The following is a 24,328-nucleotide window of genomic DNA, read 5'->3' as shown; positions in this document are numbered from 1 at the left end:
TAAAAAAAAATCCTGAAACCTAAAAAATTGATTGGTGAATTAAAAAAAAATCCATTGTTTTTGCCTATACGTGTAATTTATTGTCATTTTATTTTTTATACAACTTAGTCCTGGTGTCCACTACAGAGGACATAGCATAAAATATCAATAAAATATAATTTTTCAAAAATGTTATTTTTCCATTTTTTTCTTATGCTCTAAACAATGTAATGATGTGAAACAAAATATTAAATTCAAAAACTTTTTTTTCTGGGTACCAGGAGGATATATATTTTTTTCACATATAGTTTATTAACAAACATGCAGTGTTGGAGGTTGACTTGATTTAAGTTTTGCCTTCAGTTAATGTACACGAAATAGCAATAATATAGCAAAAAAGCAATAGTAATAATATAATACGACATAATACTGTAATGCTACTATACTACAATATAATTATGTTTATACAGGGTATTTATTTAATATTTTGAGGATATGCTTCTGTTTTACTTTAATGTGGGCTATTTTTATTCATTTTATTCTTATAACATATTCTTCTAAACTATGTGATATTGGATGAGGAGTGAATTTTTCATCTACTTTTTCATTTTGCCCCAGTCTTAGATGTTCTTTTTAAAGATTTTTAAAATAAATTTAAAGACTATTAGTTTCTTATAGCCTACTGTTTTTTTTTTAAATTAGTTTGATCCATTTTATTAAGACATGTTTATTTTAAATTAAGTTCATAAATACAACACATAACATTACAGCATTTGGAAAAGAAAATGTAAACATTGTTATCAAAAATTGCTTTCTAACCACAAAATTTTTTCTATTTCCCCCCACATATTACAGCAGGAACTGACTGTTGAACATGAGCTGTTACAAACATTCCACCATCTCAGGTCATTTATGTGATTCATGTAATTCAAAACTGAATGTAACGAGACTAAAAAAATTAACAGAGACATTTTTGGCATATTAGGCAAACCATTAAGAGTGAATGTGCATATTTAAAATAAAAGTATTATTTGCAAATAGTTCAAGTAAATTCTAGTTCTTTTAGAGTTCTTCTTCTTTAGTACCTTATATCCCTTTAAATACTTTTATTAAATACCCCTCTAAAAATAGTTTGGTCCCCCCAATGTTTAAGACACGGTTAATGCCTTGATCATGGATCAAGTATCAAGTTATTAGATCTGTGACTTGAGTCCACAGATGATCTCAGAACTCCAGCATCTGTCTCACTCTTCCCAGAACCCCCTCTTGTGGTTGATGGCTTCAATTACTTTTGCCCTGAGTGTTTTCTTGCTTTGATAAAAAGGAAGTCCCAACAAAGCATGGCAGGTGAGGGCTTCTGGGAGATGGTCCTGAGTAGAGTTGAACAGAGGTCTCACCCTCATCTTCACCGCACTCATACCCAAAATGGGCACTTTCTCAAACCCTGTTAAGAACACTTGAGAGAGGAAAACAGGGGAAAGATTTATTTGAAATCACTCTACAGTAGATGTGCTCAGGCATATAGTACAAAGTCACTACCTCAAAATCTTTGAATCAGCTAGAGTAGATGCCAATTAATTAAGTTTGATTTCTTAAATTAGATCTCTTTTTGGCAAACGTAATTTTCACTAATTACTAAGACAAAATCACAGCACCATATAATCACTAGTGAACTTACATAGGAAGGCCTTCTTCTCATTTGGTGTCAGTTTATCAAACACCTCCCAGAATGAGATGATGGTTGGATGCTCAGCATAAAATAATCCTTCATATGTGGTGTTCTAATGATCAAAAGGTAAATGTAGTCAATATTTACTTGTTCACAATATCAAGAGCATAGTAACTATGACATTTCTGTTTGACATAACATGGACCTGTTTGAGGATGTCCCAGTCATATTCCTCATTGCCCACCAGAACTCCTCTCAGCTCCTCCGGCTCAAATATCTCCACCAAGCATCGGTCACACGAATTGAAGAAGCCCCTCTTGAATTCTTCAAACACTTCCTCTACTGATTTATTCAGGATATAATCCACATACTTGTCCACAAATTCTGTTCTGTTGCAGAAATTATATAAAAAAACAAAAACAAAACATCAGTTAAGTTTTGCATCTTATTAAGATTATCAAATATTATCCAGGATTAAGAATAATGTGTGATTAAGAATTATGTCCACTGATTATATTGCTGTCTATGGACGAGTCATATACCTCTCAGATTTCATCAAAAACATCTTAATTTGTGTTCCGAAGATGAACAAAGGTCTTATGGGTTTGGAACGACATGAGGGTGAGTATTTAATGACAGAATTTTTATTTTTGGGTGAACTAACCCTTTAAAATAGCTTGAATGTAACTCTACAAACTTGCTACATTATATATATGCAGATATATGAATATGCCAGTGGTGTGCAGTGGTGTTTTAAAATGAGGAGGCAAAGTCCTCATTTATGTCCCTGTTACACAATTTTAAGTTAACATTACATAAAAAGAGAAACCAAATATAATTCTATTTTGTATTTTTACACTATGTAATGTTCTATTTATTAAAACCAAGTATAAATTTCATCAAGTTAGTGTTTTTACTCATTTTTACATTTATTCCAAAATAATAACTAAAGGCAGTAACTATAAATAATATATATTGTTTAAATTAACTAATATTAAGCTTTTCTTTTTTAATAGTCAATTTATTTTCAGCAGTCATCAAGCTTGTACACACTCACAGACACAAAGATGTACCTTTAATTTCACCACGCTGATTGCTCACTAAAACCCCCCGCAATCATCATGTTTTCAGGCCATTTCGAGTTTGATTTTGACATGACACAAAGCGGTAATATGTTAGTGTATTTTGTAACATTTGCGTTGTTTTATTTTTGTAATATCGATTATTTTCTCATCCAGTTTTTTTGAGGAGGCACTGCCTCCCTTGCATCCTTGGAGGAAACGCCCCTGGAACATGCTAATTAGTCCCGCCCCCACTCATTCGCACAAGCTCAGAGATCCACTCTGTCAACTTATTGAGGTAAACGCTGCACAATAGCAGTGTTGGGTGTAATTAAATTACTTATCCACTGAAAAAGTAAAGTAAGGGATTACTGTTCATTTTTAGGTAATTTAATTACAGTTACTTATAATGTACTTGCGTTACATACTGTAAATTAGTTCAACAGTTGTGTATAAATCAATATTGAATTTAAAATCTAAATTTGTCGTCTAAAGGTAAAAGTGAACGCTGCCCCTTTAAAATCGTTAGCCGTAGTGCAGTTGTACGTGAGTTCGCAACTTCACACCAGTTGGCTGCGTAGTCGCTGTCTGAAGATGACGGCAGAAGTGAGTGGCTGTTTTGCAGAATGGAAATATTCCAATTACTTCACTTTTTTGACACAGGTAGGCAAGAACGTAGTTTGTTATAAGTAGTTTGTGACGTCAGACATGAGCGATTTCAAACCACGTTTTTGAAACTGTCTTTAAATCACTGCAGTTTTAAACAGAAAATACTCAGCAATGGTGTTGACATGTAAATTTGCACATGGTTTGTCTTAAAGCATATTAAAAACACCACATAGACATATAAACAACAAAAAAAAAACCTGACCTGTTATAATTTGTGACAACTTTTCCAGGCTCAGCTGGATCCAGTTCTACTTCTGTTCCATTCCATGCGATCTTATGTAGAAAGATAAAAAAATATTTTTAAGAAATAACGGGTCTCATTCACCAACCTTGTGTGTAGACAAATATGTGTGTGAAATTTGCATACGAACATTTTCATTTTCAAGGTATATTTAAAATTTATGGGGAAAAAAATGTAGAAAAATAATTAAACCATACATACACAAAAAACACATGCTCTGGGTGGCATTATAAACATGTTAAGATGAAATTTTATTCAGCTATTTCATCTTAAATATATTTCATCATAAAAGAGTAAGAAATTGGCGAGTTAAAGCTCGAGCTGCGAGGTTCCTCTGCATAAAAATGCAGATACGTTTAATGAGAGGTCTGAATTCTGGGACTGTATAAAAGGTTTTTGAGGATCTTACTGCAGAGCGAAAGCACATCTTTAAAAATCATTAGCCTTTAGAGTGCAGAAAATCCTTATATGGAGATGGTTTGGGGTGTGTCTCATTTAGAATACTCCAAATCCATGAATATTAGAATGAGGTTCAGAACAAATTCTCCAACAAGTTCTCCTGTGTGTATAAATTTTAATAATCCACACAACTGAGACCCGATGTCTTTAAAAGCACATTACTGCACATGATAACACAAGAACCAAACAAACTAACCGTGAAGTTCATGTTCATTTCCTCAACGTCATCGCTGTAGTCCAGGATGTATCGCAAACTCCTGAGAACATCATGTTTCAGATTCATTAAACAATGTTACTCAATGATAGGTGGCAGCACATACACATAGAACATGGACATACATTTTAGCAGTCATTATACAAAAATATACCAAGAGAATCAAGATAACATTGATTGCAAAAACACTCACTTGCCAAGAACCGGACTGAACTCTATCAAGTCTTCTAGAGATGGTTTGACATTGAGAAGCTTCTTGAACAAAGCTAAAGGAAAAGGCAGATTCACTACAGAGTTGTTGTTGAAGGCCAAGCCACACAGAGTCCCGAACAGGAAGTACTTCTCCTTCTCCACGCTGGGCTGGTGTGGGATAATGAGTGGTTAAGGCCAAAGAGAACAATAATAAAAATGTAAATTAATGGGAAAACACAAAAGAGGCATTAGGCATCTTACAGGACATTCACACAGGAAGCGTTTTCCCACTCCACTGTGCTACTCTTCCATTGTTCTTCCATGTTAACAAGCACTAGATGGACGTGTTTGAGCATTGCACTCATGTCTTTTGTAGCGTCTAGCATATGACACAGCATTCTAAAAACACTGTGCTCAAGTTAAAAGAAGTTCAACTTTTTAAAAAAGATCTTGTTTTTCCCCCCATTCCACCGTCCGCGCCTCACATTTTTCAATGAAAAAGCATGTTCCATGTGAATGGCCCATTCAGATATGTAACCTGACTTACCTAATGAAAAAAGTCTTTGCCTTACCTTTGTCGGGAACCAGCTCAAAGTGTTGTTGTCATTGTACATGAGCAGCTGAGACTCTGGTGCACAAAGCTCTTTAAACACGTTGAGAAAAAAGTCCTTCTTGTTCACAGCTGTTCTTCTCATATCCTCTGTGTAAAACACCTATGTTAGATAACCAAAATAATTAATTTATACTGCAGCTCCAAATAGTTTGTATGTTCCTGTCTTGGTTTGAAAATAAAAACTGTACAAAAAAAAAATATCCTGTATGTTATTGAATCTTCATATTCTTTTTTCTTACCGACAGCAAATTTCCTCCGAGATGTTGCTGGGTGGCCATTCTTAGTTGACAGAAACAATCCTCAAGCAGTGCTGTGCGTCTCAGAATCAGCGGAAAACAACACTGCAATTAAAGCATTTCATTCTGTGATTAAAAAGAACATGGACACAGAAGTAATTCCCAGGACTTTTCTTTAGGTCAAGGCAAAATTACCTGCCATACTCTGTTCTTCATATAGCTACATTTGGCCTCCAGGTTAAAGATGCATGGAAGTGATATAAGATTTTTTAAGATTGTCTGTAAAAAAAGAAATAGGAACATCACGCTTACTTGATCTGAAATGTGCATACATATCAGATATGGCCAAAAGTCTTTGGTACTCACGTCATAGTAGCTTTGCTGTTTCTTCAATGCTTTGATTTGCCCAGGCAAGTTAAACTGCCTGTTATTCATATCTTCATTGATGGTTTGCAGCTGTTGATTTGGGGAAAACAAAATAATCTGTTTTATTTTCTATAAAATATCTTGTGTATGTGGGAATTAATGGTTGAATATATATCGTTACCAATACACGAAGTCACGTGTTCACACTTACTTATAATTATATATTATATATTAAAAAGATGCACCATAAATCAGGGGTGTCGAATCCTGCTCCTGTAGGGCCGCTGTCCTTCAGAGTTTAGCTTCAACCAAGGTAATCAAGGTCAAAATTACTAGGCAGAAATATTGGGACAAGTTGGAGCTAAACTCTACAGGACATTGGCCCTCCAGGAGCGGGATTGGACACCCATGCAGTAGATGATACAGTAACATCATTGGCCATTGAAAAGCCTATATAGGTTGACCACTAGAATTTCAAAATGATTTGGTTCTCACCACATCTAGGAGACCATTGACCTCATGAATGATGAAATCACTCTTTGTGATGTCTCTGTGGGCACTGCGGCAGACCTTTCCAATAGAAACACTTGTTGAAACAACTTTTATTAAAAAAATATGGTTAAATGTTTATTTTAGATCTAATTTTGATCTAATGTATAATAAAGGCACCTGATATACTATCTGAAGGATCCCCACACATTTTTGTAGGTGTTTCGCTATGTCCCGGTTCAAGTTTTCAACAGCAATTCTGCCAATTAACATAGCAGACACTTTTTGAAATAAGTCCACCAAGTTTTTGAGCCAATCATCAGGGAGTTTGGACCAGTATGTCTCTGAGAATACAACATAAATAATATAAAAATACAAACAGAACGAGGTCTAAAACACAAAGGATGTAAATGTCCTCCATCTTTACCTAACACCTTGAGAGCATCAGGACTCAGATCAAGGATTTTGGAGGCCAGTGCTCCAGTGAGTTCAGTCTTTTGTCGTTGCTGGAGTCCTCTGATGAGCTCAGGGAGGAGAAGGTAAAGTCTCAGAGATTCAGCACCAGCTGGATTTGGATTCAGAGACAGTAGCAGTGTCTGATGAACCTTCACTACCTGAGATACAAAAAAAAAAAACATCAACTGCATCTTACCATTTAAAATGTTATTAGCATTTTTTGTAAATGTTGGATTTACTATTACCTCTGAGATCAACCTTTCATTCTCTGATAACTTTGCAAAGGATGTTTTAACCAGATCAAAATCCAACCCACAATGCTCCTCAGAAGTCTGATAATGTTCATCACAACTACAAAGACAAATTTACCTCAAATCGAAGTCATTTTAGGCACAAAAAGGAGGAACTACTAGATAAGACTACTTAATTCTGATTAGGATATTTACCTTGTTTTGAGAAAACTTCCACTCAGAGAGGCAGCCGAGGAGAACACTTTGTTTATGTCCCTGTAAACAACAAAACTATACTTTAAATATTATTTTTAGAGTCTGTTGATATTATTTCCTATGTCTAAAATTCATCACCTTGTTGGCACATATTTCTTGAATCATTTGTTAAGAAAGATGTTAGAAAGACTATTTCATGGACCTACTGTACAGTAGTATAAATAAACTCAGGAGCGTTTAGCATTAGTATCCCAATAGAAGCACTGTCGTTAAAACTGAGTCAAACACTCACTTCTTTATTACTTTCCATGAATCACTTCCAGACACCCATCGGTCAATCATTCTGTCATCTAATGTCAAAATCCCTCTGCTTGGATTTAGTATAGAATCATTCCCAAGTTCCTACAAAATACATAAATAAACATAAATAATCACAGAGCAGCAATAATTTTATTGTTAATTTGTGAATGAAAACTGTCTGTCTTACTGTACCTTGAAAAACAAGGCAAAGGAATGATTCTCCCCAGCAATGAGTTTTTCAATCATATATTCATGATCACATTCTGTGTGCAACATTTAGTTTAGAGTTCTGAGCAACATCTTGAGTACAAAAGTATTCATAAGAATATAACCTACTGCTAAAAGATCATTTTTATCTACCATTTGACAGATCCACAGGGAAAGGCACAGACTGCTTGATCATTTCTCCATTTCCCAGCTGCCCTTGCATCCCACATCCAAATGAGTAGATCAGTTTTGACGATGCGACTGATACGAGTGTGTGACGTCTTTATACAAGAAAGAATCAAATGCCTAATTACTAAACTGATCTGTTATGACGTTAACCATGTGAGGAATTAGAAAGAAATCTGTAGTGTACTACTGCTCTGAGAAACTGATTGCTAATGAAGCTTATGAAAAGTCTAGTTTACCTCCCACATGTGACCTGTGACACTTTAGATCCCCACAGTTCAGCAACCACCCGCGGATGATGTTCATCTTTAAACGAGTTGTGCCCAAGCTGACCAAAACCTCCGGATCCAAATGTGAATACTGTGCCACCCTGAAACATAAACTATTTTCTGTCAAGCTTGTTGAATCCTCTTATCTAATATCAAAAACATGAATATATAATATATTTCAACATAGTACCTTTGATAGAGTGGCAGTGTGTTCTCCTCCACATGAGATGGACACAGTTTTCTTTCGGTTCAGACTATTTACAACTGTTGGGACGTGTCTGTCTGCGGTGGAAAAACAGTAAATTCATCACTTCCAGTGCTTTGATATAGATTTGATTAAAGTATTGCACAAATGTAGTACATTTATATGTGCTTTTATACTATTACTCATTTAGTTTGTACACAGCAAAAACTCCAGTGTTAAATTAACTCTACAGGGAGTAAATGTGAGACCATACTCAAGAGTGTTAAAGTGTTAAAATAAGAGTGTTAAATGAACACTTAATGTCTTTTGTGTTAAAGTTAAAGTGTTAAAGTTAATGAGATAATTAAGTGATTAATTGAGTGATGATTGGCCATTATTGAAGACACCTGATGTTAACAAGGAGAATCACCAAAGGAGAAAATCATAATTTTTAAGTCACCATCATGGAGATCAGGGTTTGTTTTTATTTGGGCTCTTGACCCTTGACTTTTTGCTGTGTACATGATGAAGTATTCAGACCTGTAGTGTCTCCAAGGCCCAGCTGTCCAGCCGAGTTCTTTCCCCATCCGAACACGACTCCAGAGAGAGACAACACAAAGCTGTGGTCTCCTCCAGCGCTGATCTGAGCCAGTGGGATCCCACACAGACTCTTCACCTGTTGAGCTGACGGAGAGCCGGGATGTTCTTTCTTCAAACCCAGCTGACCGTGAGAGTTTTCACCCCATACGAACAACTGACCATCTGAAAGACCAACAACAGCTCTGCAAATCTACACTCAAATGCCAATCAATTCATGTCAATCATAAGACATCAAAAGATTAAAACAAAAACATCAGATGTTAGATGAAATGGTGGTGAATACCCTTGGTTAGTGCCATTGAATGCTGGTCTCCACATGTGATCTGAATCACCTGCCTGTTTTCCAGACCTTTGAGAGGCCTGCAGGGACAAGACAATCTGTCAGATATATATATTTGTTATTATCATTTATGGGCATTTTGCCTACATAAACATACCGGCACACAGTAGATTTGTCCATAATGAGAACTCTTCCTCCATTAGCAAGAAGAACCGCACCAGCTCCTCCACAGACAATCGATCTGATTCTGTCATTCTTTTTTAGCTGTAGTTGCTCTGGAGTAAATAAAATATTTTCATCAGTTCAACTTCTGTTTAGACTGTAAACATACAAATAGACACTTATATAATTATAATTAATTGCATTAATAAGTCAAATATTAGGCCTATATTTTACAGCAAAGTAACTCATGTACTATCAAATATAAACAGGCTATATGAAAATAAAAGATTCAAGACTTTTATCTGTTAAGTAGGCTATTAGCTACATAACGATGTCAACATTAAGGCTGTATAAGGCTGTATCATACTTAGTTTTCCATCGTAATTACGTCCTTCACCGCGCAAGCTTAAGACCGAGACCTTCCCATCCCGGATAAATCCAACAAAACTCCTTCCAGCTGACATGTCCTGAACTGCTGATTTCGGACACATGGATCGTATTCCACATTTGCCATGTTTGACTTTGTCAGGCTGTAACAGACCGAAGCCCTCTCTGACCTGAGCTCCCCAGTAGCACAACATGTTCACAGCTGACGGATGAAACCTTCAGACTCCAGCAATGTCTCTGCATCCTCTCGTTAGACATAAATAGGAAACGAGAGTGCAACTGCTGGACTGTTTCCAAATCAACTAAGCGATTTCCCACGAAACGAAAGTAATGTTTGTTGTTATTCTTCCGCGTTTATAGTGAGTCAGAGACAATGAATTTTTTGATGATGATAATCGGAAAACGAAAGCAAAATCTACCCAGCTAACAGCATTTTGTTATAAGAACGTTCTCTAAATATTCAGTGTTGGTTCTGGGAACGTAAAAAATGTCCAGTTTTCTTGACGTTAGAGGAACGTTTTTTTAAAGGTAGATATGATGTTCCTCAAACGTTCTTTCAACTTAATTTTGATTTAAAATTCAACATTCTAGGAACGTTGATTTGTAACATTCCAAGAACATAAAAATGTCTAGTTTCCTTAATGTAGAGGTCTGCGCGGGACTGTTTTTTTCGTCCCGCTCCCGCAATGGTTCTATTCCGCACGCACCCGCTTCCGCCTAAAATTCACTGTGTTCACCCGCTATCCGCATATAGTGATTTTCTTCCCGACCGGAGGGGTCCCGCTAAAGATCGTTTCCAGAATCTCGCGTTTAAACTTCCCCTAAAGAAAGAGATTGGGGATAACAAATATAAAATGTTGCATATACACGATTTGTATTTGTTATTTGTCTATGATGCTGTCAACACCCTAAAAAATGTCAGAGAAAAAATGTCACAAAGAGGCTAAATATCACAGAGAAAAACAGGCTAAATTAAATAGCCTACAACATGTCCCTCAAAACTATAGGCTATGCCAAAATTAGGCTACATAAACGAAAACTGTTGGCTTACTAGCTAGCCTACTGCAAAATGAAATCTTTTTTAACATCCACGCAAGAACAGAATGACGCTGACTGACGACCGTTTCAGAACGTCTCCTCCAAAATCCGATCACAAAGGCTGAATGTTCTCTGAAGGTGCGCTCGCGCAGACCTCTGATGCAAAGAACATATCTTGCCAGGTTTCTCAGGATAGGGAATTGGGGACTGTGTGAACGCCACCACTGCAGAAAGTTTTGTTCACTTCAAGTTCAAGCACAATGCGCTGATGTCAAAGCATCTCGGGAGCGACCGGGTTATTGTCAGACCGCCCGCGCTCCCGCCTAAAGTAGGCTACACTAAAGTTACCGACCGCAATCCGCCTTTCATTCAAAATTTAATCTCACGCAGCAAGAAATCTTATCTGGTGCAGACCTCTACCTTAATGTTAGTAGAATGTTATTTAAAGGTTAGTGTGATGTTCCTGAAACATTCTTTCAGTCATTCCAACACCTGCTGTGAACAAACACTGAAAGAGAGAGAAATAACACAAACTACAACTTTCTTCAGCCACAGCCTTAGATGAACTGAAGATAAAAGACATTAAATCTCTGAAGATCTGATTAAACAACTCCACAAACAGCAGACTAATGCTGTTATTAGAAAGAGAGAGGGAGAGAGAGAGTTATCAAATGTGTATGAATTACCCGAGTGTGTGTGTTTCTCAACAGTGTTTTGCAGCAGCGTCTCAAGCGTTATTTCAAAGAAACACATTGTGTCTTTGCCTTATATTTACTTGTAGCCTATTGGAATCGGTTGACAGACAACATTGCTTGGGAAAAGGTCTGGCTTATACGTAATCAATATTTAATTACAAACAAAGTCTCATTTAAAATTATAGGATTTACCCAGTGAAGCATTACCTTGTAAAATTTAAAGGTGATATTGATGTTAAATGCACTTTCTGTGATAATTGCCCTGAAACTGTGATTCATCTGCTTTTGGCACTGCACATTTATAAGACCATATTGGCAAAATAAGTGTGATTTTATGGCAAAAAAATATTGAGTGCAGCCAGATTTATATAAAAAACATTATACTCTTAATGGCAAAATTCCATATTCATGAATGCAAATTTTCTTGCAAAAAACCGTTTTATATATTTCAAGAGAGAAATTGAACATTATATTGACTCTATACAATTTTCTATGAAGCAAAAAGCAGTTAAAACTTTGGAAATTTGTAAACTTTTCAATATTTTTATGTAGATTTAAGTTTTGCCTTCAGTCAGTGTACACGAAGTAGCAATAATATAGCAAAAAAAAAAAAAAAAAAAACAAACAAACAAAAAAAACAATATAATAATGATAATAATAAAATACTACACAATATAATACTACTATATTATACTACAATATATTTATTATTAGGTTTTTGCTGGGTATTTATTTCATATTTTGTGGATATGCTTCTGTTAGTTTTACTTTAATTTTGGCTAATTTTTCTTTTATTTATTTTATTCTTACAACATATTCTCCTAAACTATGTAATATTGGATGAGGACTGAATTTTTAATCTACCTTTTTTTTGCCCTAGTCTTAATGTTTTTTTGTTTGTTTATATATATATATATATATACACATTTCAAAGAAATTTAAAGACTATTAGTTTATTATAGCCTACTGTTTTTTTTTTAATAAATCCAACATTTAGCTTGATTCATTTTATTATTATTTAAACCTGACAGGCAAGATAAAATCTGTGTTAAAGAAATGTAAATATTTTATGGCTATAATCTTGGTTCATAAAAAATGTAAAAAATAATATATAAATAAATATATTTATATATTATTAAGACATGTTTATTTTAAATTAAGTTCATAAATACAACACATCACATTACAGCATTTGGAAAAGAAACCTCTCCACTCTAGTGTTAAAGTACTGGAATCTGTTTGTGGATACAAATGTAAACATTGTTATCAAAATTGCTTTCTAACCGCAAACATTTTTCTATTTCCCCCCACATATTACAGCAGGAACTGACTGTTGAACATGAGATGTTACAAACATTCCACAATCTCGGATCATTTATGTGATTCATGTAATTCAAAACTGAATGTGACAAGACAAGAAATATTAACAGAGCCATTTTCAACATATTAGGCATACAATTAAGAGTGAATGTGCATATTTAAAATAAAAATATTATTTGCAAATAGTTCAAGTAAATTCTATTTTTTTTTAGAGTTCTTCTTCTTTAGTACCTTATATACCTTTAAATACTTTGATTAAATACCCCTCTAAAAATAGTTTGGTCCCCCCAATGTTTAAGACACGGTTAATGCCTTGATCATGGATCAAGTATCAAGTTATTAGATCTGTGACTTCAGTCCACAGATGATCTCAGAACTCCAGCATCTGTCTCACTCTTCCCAGAACCCCCTCTTGTGGTTGATGGCTTCAATTACTTTTGCCCTGAGGATTTTCTTGCTTTGATAAATAGGAAGTTCTAACAGAGCATGGCAGGTGAGGGCTTCTGGGAGATGGTCCTGAGTAAAGCTGAACAGGGGTCTTACTCTCATCTTCACAGCGCTCATTCCCAGAATGGGCACTTTCTCAAATCCTGTTAAGAACACTTGAGAGAGGAAAACAGGGGAAAGATTTAATTGAAAGCACTCTACAGTAGATGTGTTCTGGCATACAGTACAAAGTCACTACCTCAAAATCTTATGAGCAGCTAGAGTAGATGCAAAAACATTAAGATTTCTTAAATTAGATCTCATTTCGGCAAACATAATTTTAACTAATTGCTAAGACAAAATCACAGCACCATATAATCACTAGTGAACTTACATAGAAAGGCCTTCTTCTCATTTGGTGTCAGTTCATCAAACACCTCCCAGAATAAGATGATGGTTGGATGCTCAGCATAAAATAATCCTTCATATGTGGTGTTCTAATGATCAAAAAGGTAAATGTAGTCAATATTTACTTGTTCACAATGTCAAGAGCATAGTAGCTATGATATTTCTGTTTGACATAACATGGACCTGTTTGAGGATGTCCCAGTCATATTCCTCATTGCCCACCAGAACTCCTCTCAGCTCCTCCGGCTCTAACATCTCCACCAAGAATCTGTGACACGCTTTGAAGAAGCCCCTCTTGAATTCTTCAAACACTTCCTCTACTGATTTATTCAGGATATAATCCACATACTTGTCCACAAATTCTGTTCTGTTGCAGAAATTATATAAAAAAACAAAAAACAATTAAGTTTTGCATCTTACTAAGATTATCAAATATTATCCAAGATTTAGAGTAATTTGTGACTAAGAATTAAGAATTATGTCCAAGATTAAGAATAAAATACAATGTTCTGGTGACAGTTATATGGGTATCTCAATATAATTAGATTTCTTTATAAAATTATAAAAAAACCTGACCTGTTATAATTTGTGACAATTTTTCCTGGCTCAGCTGGATCCAGTTCTACTTCTGTTCCATCCCATGAGATCTTATGTAGAAAAAAAAATTTATTTTTTAAGAAATAATGGGTCTCATTCACTAACCTTGCGTGCAGAAAACTTTGGGCAAGTGTTTTTTGCTAGTTTCAGCCCGACGCAGTTATCATTTTCACATCCTGCTCCATGTTGTTTAAATAGCAAATGCATTTGCGCCCATTTGTGGGCCCAGGGGCGTGCTGGTCTGAAATCGAGGTGTGTTCAGGCGCATTGTCGGTGCATTGCTATTTTGAGGCAACTGAAATAGACTGCACCATTGACCAACTAAAACCTGGTCTAAAGTCAATGGCGCAGTATTTGTTTTGTTATTTAAAGAGCGCGTTAATAATATGCACATACATGCAGGCTTTAACCTCGCTCATGAGCAGATTTTTATGGAAAATGTTTCTGCATTGATAAAGCAGAAAAACATTTCTGTTTTGAATAACATTAAAGTGGTTTAAGCAACTGCTTTTTCTATAACTGCTGTCTTAAAAAAATTGAAGCATTAATTATAAGTATGAAACTCAAACAATGTGAAAAAGATAACTTGTAATTAGATTGTTGTAGATGTCTGTGAGTGTATAAACAACACTATCATTGTTGATTTTCTGTTTAAAACGTATGTTGTGTCATTTATACACTCACAGTCATCAACATTTGGCATATGAAACACAACAATGGTGACATGTTTCATGGCAGCATACAAAACACATTCATGGCTCCCAGCATGCATTGCAGCATGAATAAATTATGCAGCTGAATTTTGTTTTTATTGTCACCATTGTTGAGGTTTGTATGATGAGTGCTGATGTCTAAGTGTGTCGTTTTTAAACTTTTAAATAGTTTTGGACAATCTAACACAAATTACTTTAGTGTTACAAATTTTTAATCACAATTAATTATTACTTTCTTCTCAGATAATGATTCAGTTCCAAAAGGAAGTAAAACTACAGAAAAACAAAACTGTTGTTTAAACCACATGTTGATCTGCTTTATTAAAGCAGAAATGCTTTTGCAAAAACATCTGTGATTGTTGATAAAGAAGCAACTCAACAAAAGTCAAGGGTCAAGAGCACAGCTAAAGCAAACGCTGATCACCATGATGGTGACCTCAAACGAAACATCTAAACCTCTGTTAATTCTCAATAAGAGCTTCTGTAGACGTCTGACAGAAATAAAGTCAGTCTGGTTAGTAATAAGTGAAGCTGGTAATGCTGTTTGTGGAGTTGTTTAATCAGATCTTCAGAGATTTAATGTCTTTTATCTTCAGTTCATCTAAGGCTGTGGCTGAAGAAAGTTGTAGTTTGTGCTCTTATTTCTCTTTCGTTCAGTGTTTGTTCACAGCAGGTGTTTGAAAGATTGAAAGAATGTTTCAGGAACATCATACTAACCTTTAAATAACATTCTACTAACATTAAGGAAACTGGACATTTTTACGTTCTTGGAATGTTACAAATCAACATTCCTAGAATGTTGAATTTTAAATCAAAATTAAGTTGAAAGAACATTTGAAGAACATCATACCTTTAACGTCAAGAAAACTGGACATTTTTTACGTTCCCAGAACCAACAGTGAATATTTAGAGAACGTTCTTATAACAAAATTCTGTATGGGTGGGTGGCCTTATAAACATGTTAAGATGAAATTTTACACATAGATATTTGATCTTAAATATATTTTATCATAAAGAGTAAGAAATTGGAGAATTGTAGCTCAAGCTGCGAGGTTCCTCTGCATAAAAATGCAGATAGATATTTACAGCTGTTTAATAAGAGGTCTGTAATCTGGGTCTGTATAAAAGGTGTTTTGACTCCTTTGAACTGGTTTATGAGGGTCTTACTGCAGAGCGAGCGCACATCTTTAGAAATCATTAGCCTTTAGAATGTGGAAAGTTCTTCTTGTATGGAGATGGTTTGGGTGTGTTTTGTGCAAATTAATAACATCCGACAATTCATTAAAATTAAAATGACGTTAAGAATAAATGTATGTGTGTACGCACGTTTTGTGAATGAGGCGAAAAATTCTCATTAAAAGTTCTCCTGTGCGTATAAATTTTAATAATCTACACAATTGAGACCCGATGTCTTTAAAAGCTCCATTACTGCACATGATAACAGAAGAATCAAACAAACTAACCGTGAAGTTCATGTTCATTTCCTTAACGTCATCGCTGTAGTCCAGGATGTATCGCAAACTCCTGAGAACATCATGTTTCAGATTCATTAAACAATGTTACTCAATGATAGGTGGCAGCACATACACATAGAACATGGACATACATTTTAGCAGTCATTATACAAAAATATACCAAGTGAATCAATATAATAACAATTTATAACTGATTATGCTGTCTGTTCGGATTAAATTATTGTATATGAATTCTGAAACTTATCCAAATATTTATAATTTATTATAATTCATTGTAATTAATTATACATTTATACATAACATAAGCTAAAGACAGTCAAAAAAAAAAGAGAAGATAACATTGATTGTAAAAACACTCACTTGCCAAGAACCGGACTGAACTCTATCAAGTCTTCTAGAGATGGTTTGACATTGAGAAGCTTCTTGAACAAAGCTAAAGGAAAAGGCAGATTCACTACAGAGTTGTTGTTGAAGGCCAAGCCACACAGAGTCCCAAACAGGAAGTACTTCTCCTTCTCCACGCTGGGCTGGTGTGGGATAATGAGTGGTTAAGGCCAAAGAGAACAATAATAAAAATGTAAATAAATTGGAAAACTCAAAAGAGCCATTAGGTATCTCAAGGGCTGTTCACACAGAAAGCATTTTTCCATTTCACTGCACAACTTTCCATTATTTTTCTATGTAAACACGGTGGATGGATGTGTTTGACCATTGTGCTCATGTCTCATGTCTTTTGCAGTGTCTAGTAGTGCATCACAGCATTCTAAAAACACTGTTAAAATAAGTTAAAATAAAGTTCAACTTTTAAAAAAAGTCTTGATTCCTTGTTTTTTTTTTCCTCCCCATTCCACTGTCCGCACCTCACTTTTTTCAAACGAAAAACATGTTCTGTGCGAATGGCCCCTTAAGCCGGGTTCACACTGTAAGATTTTGGCCACGATTTGACAGGCTGAGACAAATTTTGTGAATCCTTGATCGTACTTTGATCGTTAGTTTGACATGTCATGTTCGCCGACAGTCAATTAATGATAATTGATTAATCAAATTTTACATCAGATGAAATTATGTCAGTGTTTTGATGCACAGTCCTGCAGTGTGAATTCTTCTACGACAAGCGTCAAATCAGAAACAAGTAGGAACCTGATGATGCAAGTAGTGAGACATCACTTGCTCCACATACATCGTCTTTGTTTTTACCAGTTTCCTTTTCAAGAGAAGCAAAGATCAAAATTAACACAAGAGATTGTTTTTGTTTGCTTGCCACCATTTCTAGCCCGCATGTAATGCAGCTCACACCACTGAACGTGTCACAGATTGATGTCTTGCCCATGTAGAAGGCGACGTTCTTGGACCTTGTGTAACGTTCCCTAAAAGTTCTCTAAAGGTGACGAAAATTCCGAACCTTTACAGAACATTAGGGACGTTCCTAAAACGTCCTCTTTTGGTAATGAAAGTGCTGCAGTTCAAGGTTCCTTATATGACTTTAGGGGGACATTCCATTTTGGTTATTCCATGGTCACATAAGAACATTACAAAGAGGACATTTGGGACATTAACAGAATGTTCCCACATGGTCCTCTGTTGGTCATTTAATAACGTTCCCGATATGAGTTTAGGGGGATGTTCTATTTTGGTTATTTTATGGTCGCGCGAGAACGTTACAAAGAGGACATTTGGGAAGTTAACAGAATGTCCTATAGTACTAGTCCCCTAAACATTCCCAGAACGTCCTGAATGTTCCCTGTTATTCCACCAAATAACATCCCCCAACCCTTAAAAGAACTCCACATCGTGACCATCTCTGAACGTTCTGGGAACATTACCAGATGACAGGTTAAATGTTGATGTTTTATAGAAAATAATAAAGTTTGAAGTACCGTTATGGATGTGAGCGTTTGCTTTAGATGGGCTCTTGAGTCTTAACATTTTAACATTACATTTTTTTTGGCTGCTTTAACTGTGTTGCCAAAACACGCTTGTTACAGCAAAAATTGTAAGAGAAATTTTGATCAGATGAATTTGGTTATTTAATGATGGTGATTCAATCATGGTGGAGTGTCCTGATCCACTCCAGAATCTAAACTCTAAATGTGTTAACTGTTAGTTTTGTCTTTTATGACAGTCAAATATTCAGATTTTAAAATTCATTATACAGACAGTTTTCAGCAGTGTCTTTTAGACTCACACAGACATCAAGAGTCAGCGTATGAACATCAACAATGGTGACAATAAACAAAAATCCTTTTTTTGTGACTTTAGTAGCTTGTTAATCTGTTTATCTGAAAATTTTGTCACCATTGTTGAGGTTCATACGCAGAATCTTGATGTCTGTGTGTGTCTACCTGATCCTGCCTGAATAATTTCTGCATAATGACTTGACTTTCAAAATATCAAACCAGGACAGAATTTTATCTAGTAGTATTATTTACCTAAATGTTCAGAGAATGTTCTGTGAAGGACTGCCAAATAACATTCCCCCCACAAATAAATTATGGTTACCTAAACATTCAGAGAATGTCCTGAACGTTCTGTGAAGGTCCGCCAAATAGCGTCCCCCAATCCTCAACATCGTGACTGTCTCGGAACGTACTGGGAACGTTTTTAGGCAACATCCTTAACACCACTGGGGACGTTCAGAGAATGTTCTGGGAACGTAAAATTTCTAGTGGGGTGTGTGTCCATTTTTAACACATCTTCGTATAGTCTGACATTAGTGATAACTGAGATCCCACAGTGTGACATGACTTATAGCGGGAATCAAGTTCGTACAGTCTGACAAGCAACAGTCATAAAGGACTATTATAAATCATACAGTGTGCACCCGGCTTTAGGTATGTTACCTGACTTAACTAAACGTTGTTACCACTATTTACATATTTGGCATGACCTAATGAAAAAAGTCTTTGCCTTACCTTTGTCGGGAACCAGCTCAACGTTTTGTTGTCATTGTACATGAGCAGCCGAGACTCTGGTGCACAAAGCTCTTTAAACACGTTGAGAAAAAAGTCTCTCTTGTTGACATCTGTTTTTCTCATATCCTCTGTGTAAAACACCTATGTTAGATAACCAAAAGAATTCTTTCAGGCTGCAGCTTGTAACTGTTTGCATAATAAAAACTGCACAAACAAAAAAAAACCCTGTTTGTTACTGAATCAAATTGAAATCAAACTGAATCGAAATTAACTTTTTTCTTACCGCCAGCCAATATTCTCTGAGATGTTGCTGGGTGGCCGTTCTTAGCTGACAGAAACAATCCTCCAGCAGGGCTGTGCGTCTCAGAATCAGCTGAAAACAACCCTGCAATTAAAGCATTTCATTCTGTGATTAAAAAGAACATGGATACAGATGTAATTCACAAGATTTTTTTTTTTTTTTTTTTTTTTTTTGGGGTTAGGTCAAGGCAAAATTACCTGCCATACTCTGTTCTTCATATAGCTACATTTGGCCTCCAGGTTAAAGATGCATGGAAGTGATATAAGATTTTTTAAGATTATCTGTAACAAAAGAAATCGGAACATCATGCTTACTTCATCTGAAATGTGCATACATATCAGATATGGATAAACGTCTTTGGTACTCACGTCATAGTAGTTTTGCTGTGCCACCAATGCATTGATTTGTCCAGACAAGTTAAACCACTGCCAGTTGTTATTCACATCTTCACTGGTGGTTTGCAGCTGTTGATTTAGAGAAAACAAAATTATTTTTTGTAAGTGGGAATTAATGGTTGATGATCAATATATCATTACCAATACAGAAATTATCGGCAGATAACTATGGGTAACAGGAGTATTAGTGCCTTCATGTCACTTCTAAAATGTAACAACAGTCTTGTCAATTGATAATGTTTTGTTTTAGTTTTTTTTTTTTTTTAAACATAAATTGAGTAATTTCAGTCTTTTTGTATGATAAATACAGTGATTGCTGCCATATTTACTGTAGCCAATATATTAAAAAGATAGATATACCATACATCAGGGGTGTGCAATCCTGCTCCTATAGGGCCACTGTCCTTCAGTGTTTAGCTCCAACCCCAATTAAACACAACTAAAACAAGGTCTTCCAATCAAGGTCTTCAGGATTACTAGAATCTTCTAGGCAGGAATGTTGGGACAAGTTGGAGCTAAACTCTACAGGACATTGGCCCTCCAGGAGCGGGATTGGACACCCATGCAGTAGATGATACAGTAACATCATTGGCCATTGAAAAGCCTATATAGGTTGACCACTAGAATTTCAAAATTATTTGGTTCTCACCACATCTAGGAGAGCATTGACCTCATGAATGATGAAATCACTCTTTGTGATGTCTCTGTGGGCACTGCGGCAGACCTTTCCAATAGAAACACTGTGTTGAAACAACTTTTATCAAAAAAATATGGTTAAATGTTTATTTTAGATCTAGTTTTGATCTACCTGATAGACCATCTGAAGGATCCGCACACATTTTGGAAGGTGTGTCGCTATTTCCCAGTTCAACTTGTCAACAGCAATTCTGCCAATTAACATAGCAGACTCTTTTTGAAATAAGTCCACCAAGTTTTTGAGCCAATCATCAGGGAGTTTGGACCAGTATGTCTCTGAGAATACAACATAAATAATATAAAAATACAAACAGAACGAGGTCTAAAACACAAAGGATGTAAATGTCCTCCATCTTTACCTAACACCTTGTGAGCAGCAGGTTTCAGATCAAGGATTTTGGAGGCCAGTGCTCCAGTGAGTTCAGTTCTTTGTTGTTCCTGGAGTCCTCTGATGAGCTCAGGGAGGAGAAGGTAAAGTCTCAGAGCTTCAACACCAGTTGGATTTCGATTCAGAGATGGCAGCAGTTTCTGCTGAACCACCTTCACTACCTGAGGTAGAAAAAAACAAAAACTGCATCTTATCGTTTAAAATGTAATGAACATTTTTGCAAATGTTGGATTTACTATTACCTCTGAGATCAACCTTTCATTCTCTGATAACTTTGCAAAGGATGTTTTAACCAGATCAAAATCCAACCCACAATGCTCCACAGAAGTCTGACAATGTTCATCACAACTACAAAGACAGACACTTACATTAAAATCAAAGTCATTTTAGGCACAAAAAGGAGGAACTACTAGATAAGACTACTTAATTCTGATTAGGATATTTACCTTGTTTTGAGAAAACTTCCATTCAGAGAGGCAGCCGAGGAGAACACTGTGTTTATGTCCCTGTAAACAACAAAACTATACTTTAAATAATATTTTTATAGTCTATTGATATTAATTCCTATGTCTAAAATTCATCACCTCAATGTAACATATTTCTTGAATCATTTGTAAAGAAAGATGTTAAGAAAGACTATTTCACGGACCTACTGTACAGTAGTATACATAAACTCAGGAGCGTTTAGCATTAGTATCCCAATAGAAGCACTGTCGTTAAAACTGAGTCAAACACTCACTTCTTTATTACTTTCCATGAATCACTTCCAGACACCCATCGGTCAATCATTCTGTCATCTAATGTCAAAATCCCTCTGCTTGGATTTGGTTTAGACTCATTCCCAAGTTCCTACAAAATACATAAATAAACATAAATAATCACAGTGCAGCAATAATTTAATTGTTAAAAAAAATTGTGAATGAAAACTGTCTGTCTTACTGTACCTTGAAAAACAAGGCAAAGGAATGATTCTCCCCAGCGATGAGTTTTTTAATCATATATTTATGATCACATTCTGTGTGCAACAAACATTTAGTTTAGAGTTCTGAGCAACATCTTGAGTACAAAAGTATTCATAAGAAAATAGCCTACTGCTAAAAGATGATTTTTAATTACCAGTAGCCAGATCTACTTGGAAAGGCACAGACTGCTTGATCATTTCTCCATTTCCCAGCTGCCCTTGCATCCCACATCCAAATGAGTAGATCAGTTTTGACGATGAGACTGATACGAGTGTGTGACGTCTTTATACAAGAAAGAATCAAATGTCTAATTACTAAACTGATCTCATACATCAGACATTATTAGAAATAAATCTGCTACTGCTCTGATATACTGATAGCTAATGAAGCTTATGAAAAGTCTAGTTTACCTCCCACATGTGACCTGTGACACTTTAGATCCCCACAGTTCAGCAACCACCCGCGGATGATGTTCATCTTTAAACGAGTTGTGCCCAAGCTGACCAAAACCTCCGGATCCAAATGTGAATACTGTGCCACCCTGAAACAAACTATTAATTAATTTGTCTGTCCAGTTTGTTATATGCTAAATATGGTATTATAATATGAATATATAAAATATTACAAAATAATACCTTTGATAGAGTGGCAGTGTGTTCTCCTCCACATGAGATGGACACAGTTTTCTTTCGGTTCAGGCTATTTACAACTGTTGGGACGTGTCTGTCTGTGGTGGAAAAACAGTAAACTCATTACTTCCAGTGCTTTGATATAGATTTGACACAGTATTGCACAATTGTGGTACATTTATATGTGCTTTTATACTATTACTGATTTAGTTTGTACATGATGAAGTATTCAGACCTGTAGTGTCTCCGAGGCCCAGCTGTCCAGCCGAGTTCTTTCCCCATCCGAACACGACTCCAGAGAGAGACAACACAAAGCTGTGGTCTCCTCCAGCGCTGATCTGAGCCAGTGGGATCCCACACATAGATTTGAGCGGTTGAGGAGACAGAGTGCTCAGCTCTCCCTTCCCTAAACCCAGCTGACCGTGAGAGTTTTCACCCCATACGAACAACTGACCATCTGAAAGACCAACAACAGCTCTGCATATCTACACTCAAATGCCAATCAATTCATGTCAATCATAAGATGTCAAAAGATTAAAACAAAACATCAGATGTTAGATGAAATGGTCGTGAATACCCTTGGTTAGTGCCATTGAATGCTGGTCTCCACATGTGATCTGAATCACCTGCCTGTTTTCCAGACCTTTGAGAGGCCTGCAGAGAAAAGACAATCTGTCAGATATATATGTTATTATAATTTATGGTAATTTTTTTACTGTTTTGCCTACATAAACATACCTGCACACAGCAGATTTGTCCATAATGAGAACTCTTCCTCCATTAGCAAGAAGAACCGCACCAGCTCCTCCACAGACAATCGATCTGATTCTGTCATTCTTTAGCTGTAGTTGCTCTGGAGTAAATAAAATAGTTTCATCAGTTCAACTTCTGTTCAGACCGTAACCATACAAATAGACTCTTATATAACTATAATTAATTCCACAAACATTATACAGTATAGCACAGTAACTCATGTACTATCAAATATAAACAGGCTATATGAAAATAAAAGATTCAAGACTTTTATCTGTTAAGTAGGCTATTAGCTACATAACGATGTCAACTTTATGAATGAACAAGTGTCGTGCATCATACTTAGTTTTCCATCGTGATTATAGTCTTCATCGCGCAATCTCAAGACCGAGACCTTCCCATCCCGGATAAATCCAACAAAACTCCTTCCAGCTGACATGTCCTCAACTGATTTCGGACACATGGATCGTATTCCACATTTGCCATGTTTGACTTTGTCAGGCTGTAACAGACCGAAGCCCTCTCTGACCTGAGCTCCCCAGTAGCACAACATGTTACAGCTGACCGATGAAACCTTCAGACTCCAGCAATGTCTCTGCATCCTCTCGTTAGATATAAATAGGAAACGAGAGCGAAACTGCTGGACTGTTTCCAAAATCAAGGAAACGATTTCCCACGAAACGAAAGTAATGTATTCTTCCGCGTTTATAGCGAGACACAGACTCACTGAATGAATTGATGATGATGATCGGAAAACGAAAGCAAAATCTAGGTGAAATTCCTCCACACCATACACTGTATTTCATAGTTATTTTGTGCAGCCAACTGATTAAAAAGAGTGACGTGCTGAAACTGCGCGAGAACGTGGACATGTATTGTTTACATGTGTAATAACTTCAGACCAACAACTATGCAAAGTACAAACGTCTCTCTTTACTGCTTACTTGTTATCATG

General features: G+C 35.9%; 2 protein-coding genes across 4 annotated transcripts; both read right to left on the bottom strand.

Moving 5' to 3' along the window:
* Window positions 1-690: 690 nt before the first annotated feature.
* LOC127506238 (probable E3 ubiquitin-protein ligase HERC4) lies at window positions 691-24,096 on the bottom strand. 2 transcript variants are annotated; one of them, XM_051883680.1, is made up of 25 exons: window positions 23,948-24,096; window positions 9,646-9,881; window positions 9,274-9,391; window positions 9,120-9,196; window positions 8,777-8,998; window positions 8,243-8,334; window positions 8,023-8,153; window positions 7,751-7,878; window positions 7,583-7,653; window positions 7,383-7,492; window positions 7,091-7,150; window positions 6,890-6,995; window positions 6,616-6,802; window positions 6,369-6,532; window positions 6,195-6,269; window positions 5,700-5,789; window positions 5,529-5,612; window positions 5,337-5,438; window positions 5,057-5,197; window positions 4,486-4,652; window positions 4,275-4,335; window positions 3,581-3,651; window positions 1,854-2,037; window positions 1,658-1,760; window positions 691-1,435 (listed from the first exon to the last, which is right to left on the bottom strand). In XM_051883680.1, exons 2-25 carry the CDS (start codon window positions 9,857-9,859, stop codon window positions 1,224-1,226), a joined length of 2,970 nt encoding a protein of 989 aa, XP_051739640.1. In that variant the 5' UTR covers window positions 9,860-9,881; window positions 23,948-24,096; the 3' UTR covers window positions 691-1,223. The 2 variants fall into 2 exon arrangements, with proteins under 2 accessions (XP_051739640.1, XP_051738887.1); XM_051882927.1 differs by lacking the exon at window positions 23,948-24,096 and having other exon boundaries at window positions 9,646-10,851.
* Window positions 691-24,113, bottom strand: LOC127502994 (probable E3 ubiquitin-protein ligase HERC4). Of its 2 annotated transcripts, XR_007927167.1 has the most exons (25): window positions 23,716-24,113; window positions 23,359-23,473; window positions 23,198-23,274; window positions 22,856-23,077; window positions 22,627-22,718; window positions 22,402-22,532; window positions 22,146-22,273; window positions 21,974-22,044; window positions 21,769-21,878; window positions 21,476-21,535; window positions 21,272-21,377; window positions 21,001-21,190; window positions 20,754-20,917; window positions 20,595-20,669; window positions 19,919-20,014; window positions 19,748-19,831; window positions 19,533-19,634; window positions 19,250-19,390; window positions 16,698-16,864; window positions 16,326-16,386; window positions 14,129-14,199; window positions 13,736-13,919; window positions 13,539-13,641; window positions 12,959-13,320; window positions 691-1,073 (listed from the first exon to the last, which is right to left on the bottom strand). XR_007927167.1 is itself a non-coding variant. In XM_051876871.1 (24 exons), the coding sequence occupies exons 1-24, from the start codon at window positions 23,972-23,974 to the stop codon at window positions 13,109-13,111; spliced, it is 3,021 nt and encodes a 1,006-aa protein (XP_051732831.1). In that variant the 5' UTR covers window positions 23,975-24,113; the 3' UTR covers window positions 12,531-13,108. The 2 variants fall into 2 exon arrangements, 1 of the variants encoding a protein (XP_051732831.1); XM_051876871.1 differs by lacking the exon at window positions 691-1,073 and having other exon boundaries at window positions 12,531-13,320.
* Window positions 24,114-24,328: the final 215 nt, after the last annotated feature.

The sequence above is a fragment of the Ctenopharyngodon idella genome, chromosome 1 (genome assembly GCF_019924925.1).
Source record: "Ctenopharyngodon idella isolate HZGC_01 chromosome 1, HZGC01, whole genome shotgun sequence".
Classification (NCBI taxonomy): Eukaryota; Metazoa; Chordata; class Actinopteri; order Cypriniformes; family Xenocyprididae; genus Ctenopharyngodon; species Ctenopharyngodon idella.
Note: the sequence above shows the minus strand (reverse complement) of the source record. Positions and strands in the feature narration are given on the sequence as shown.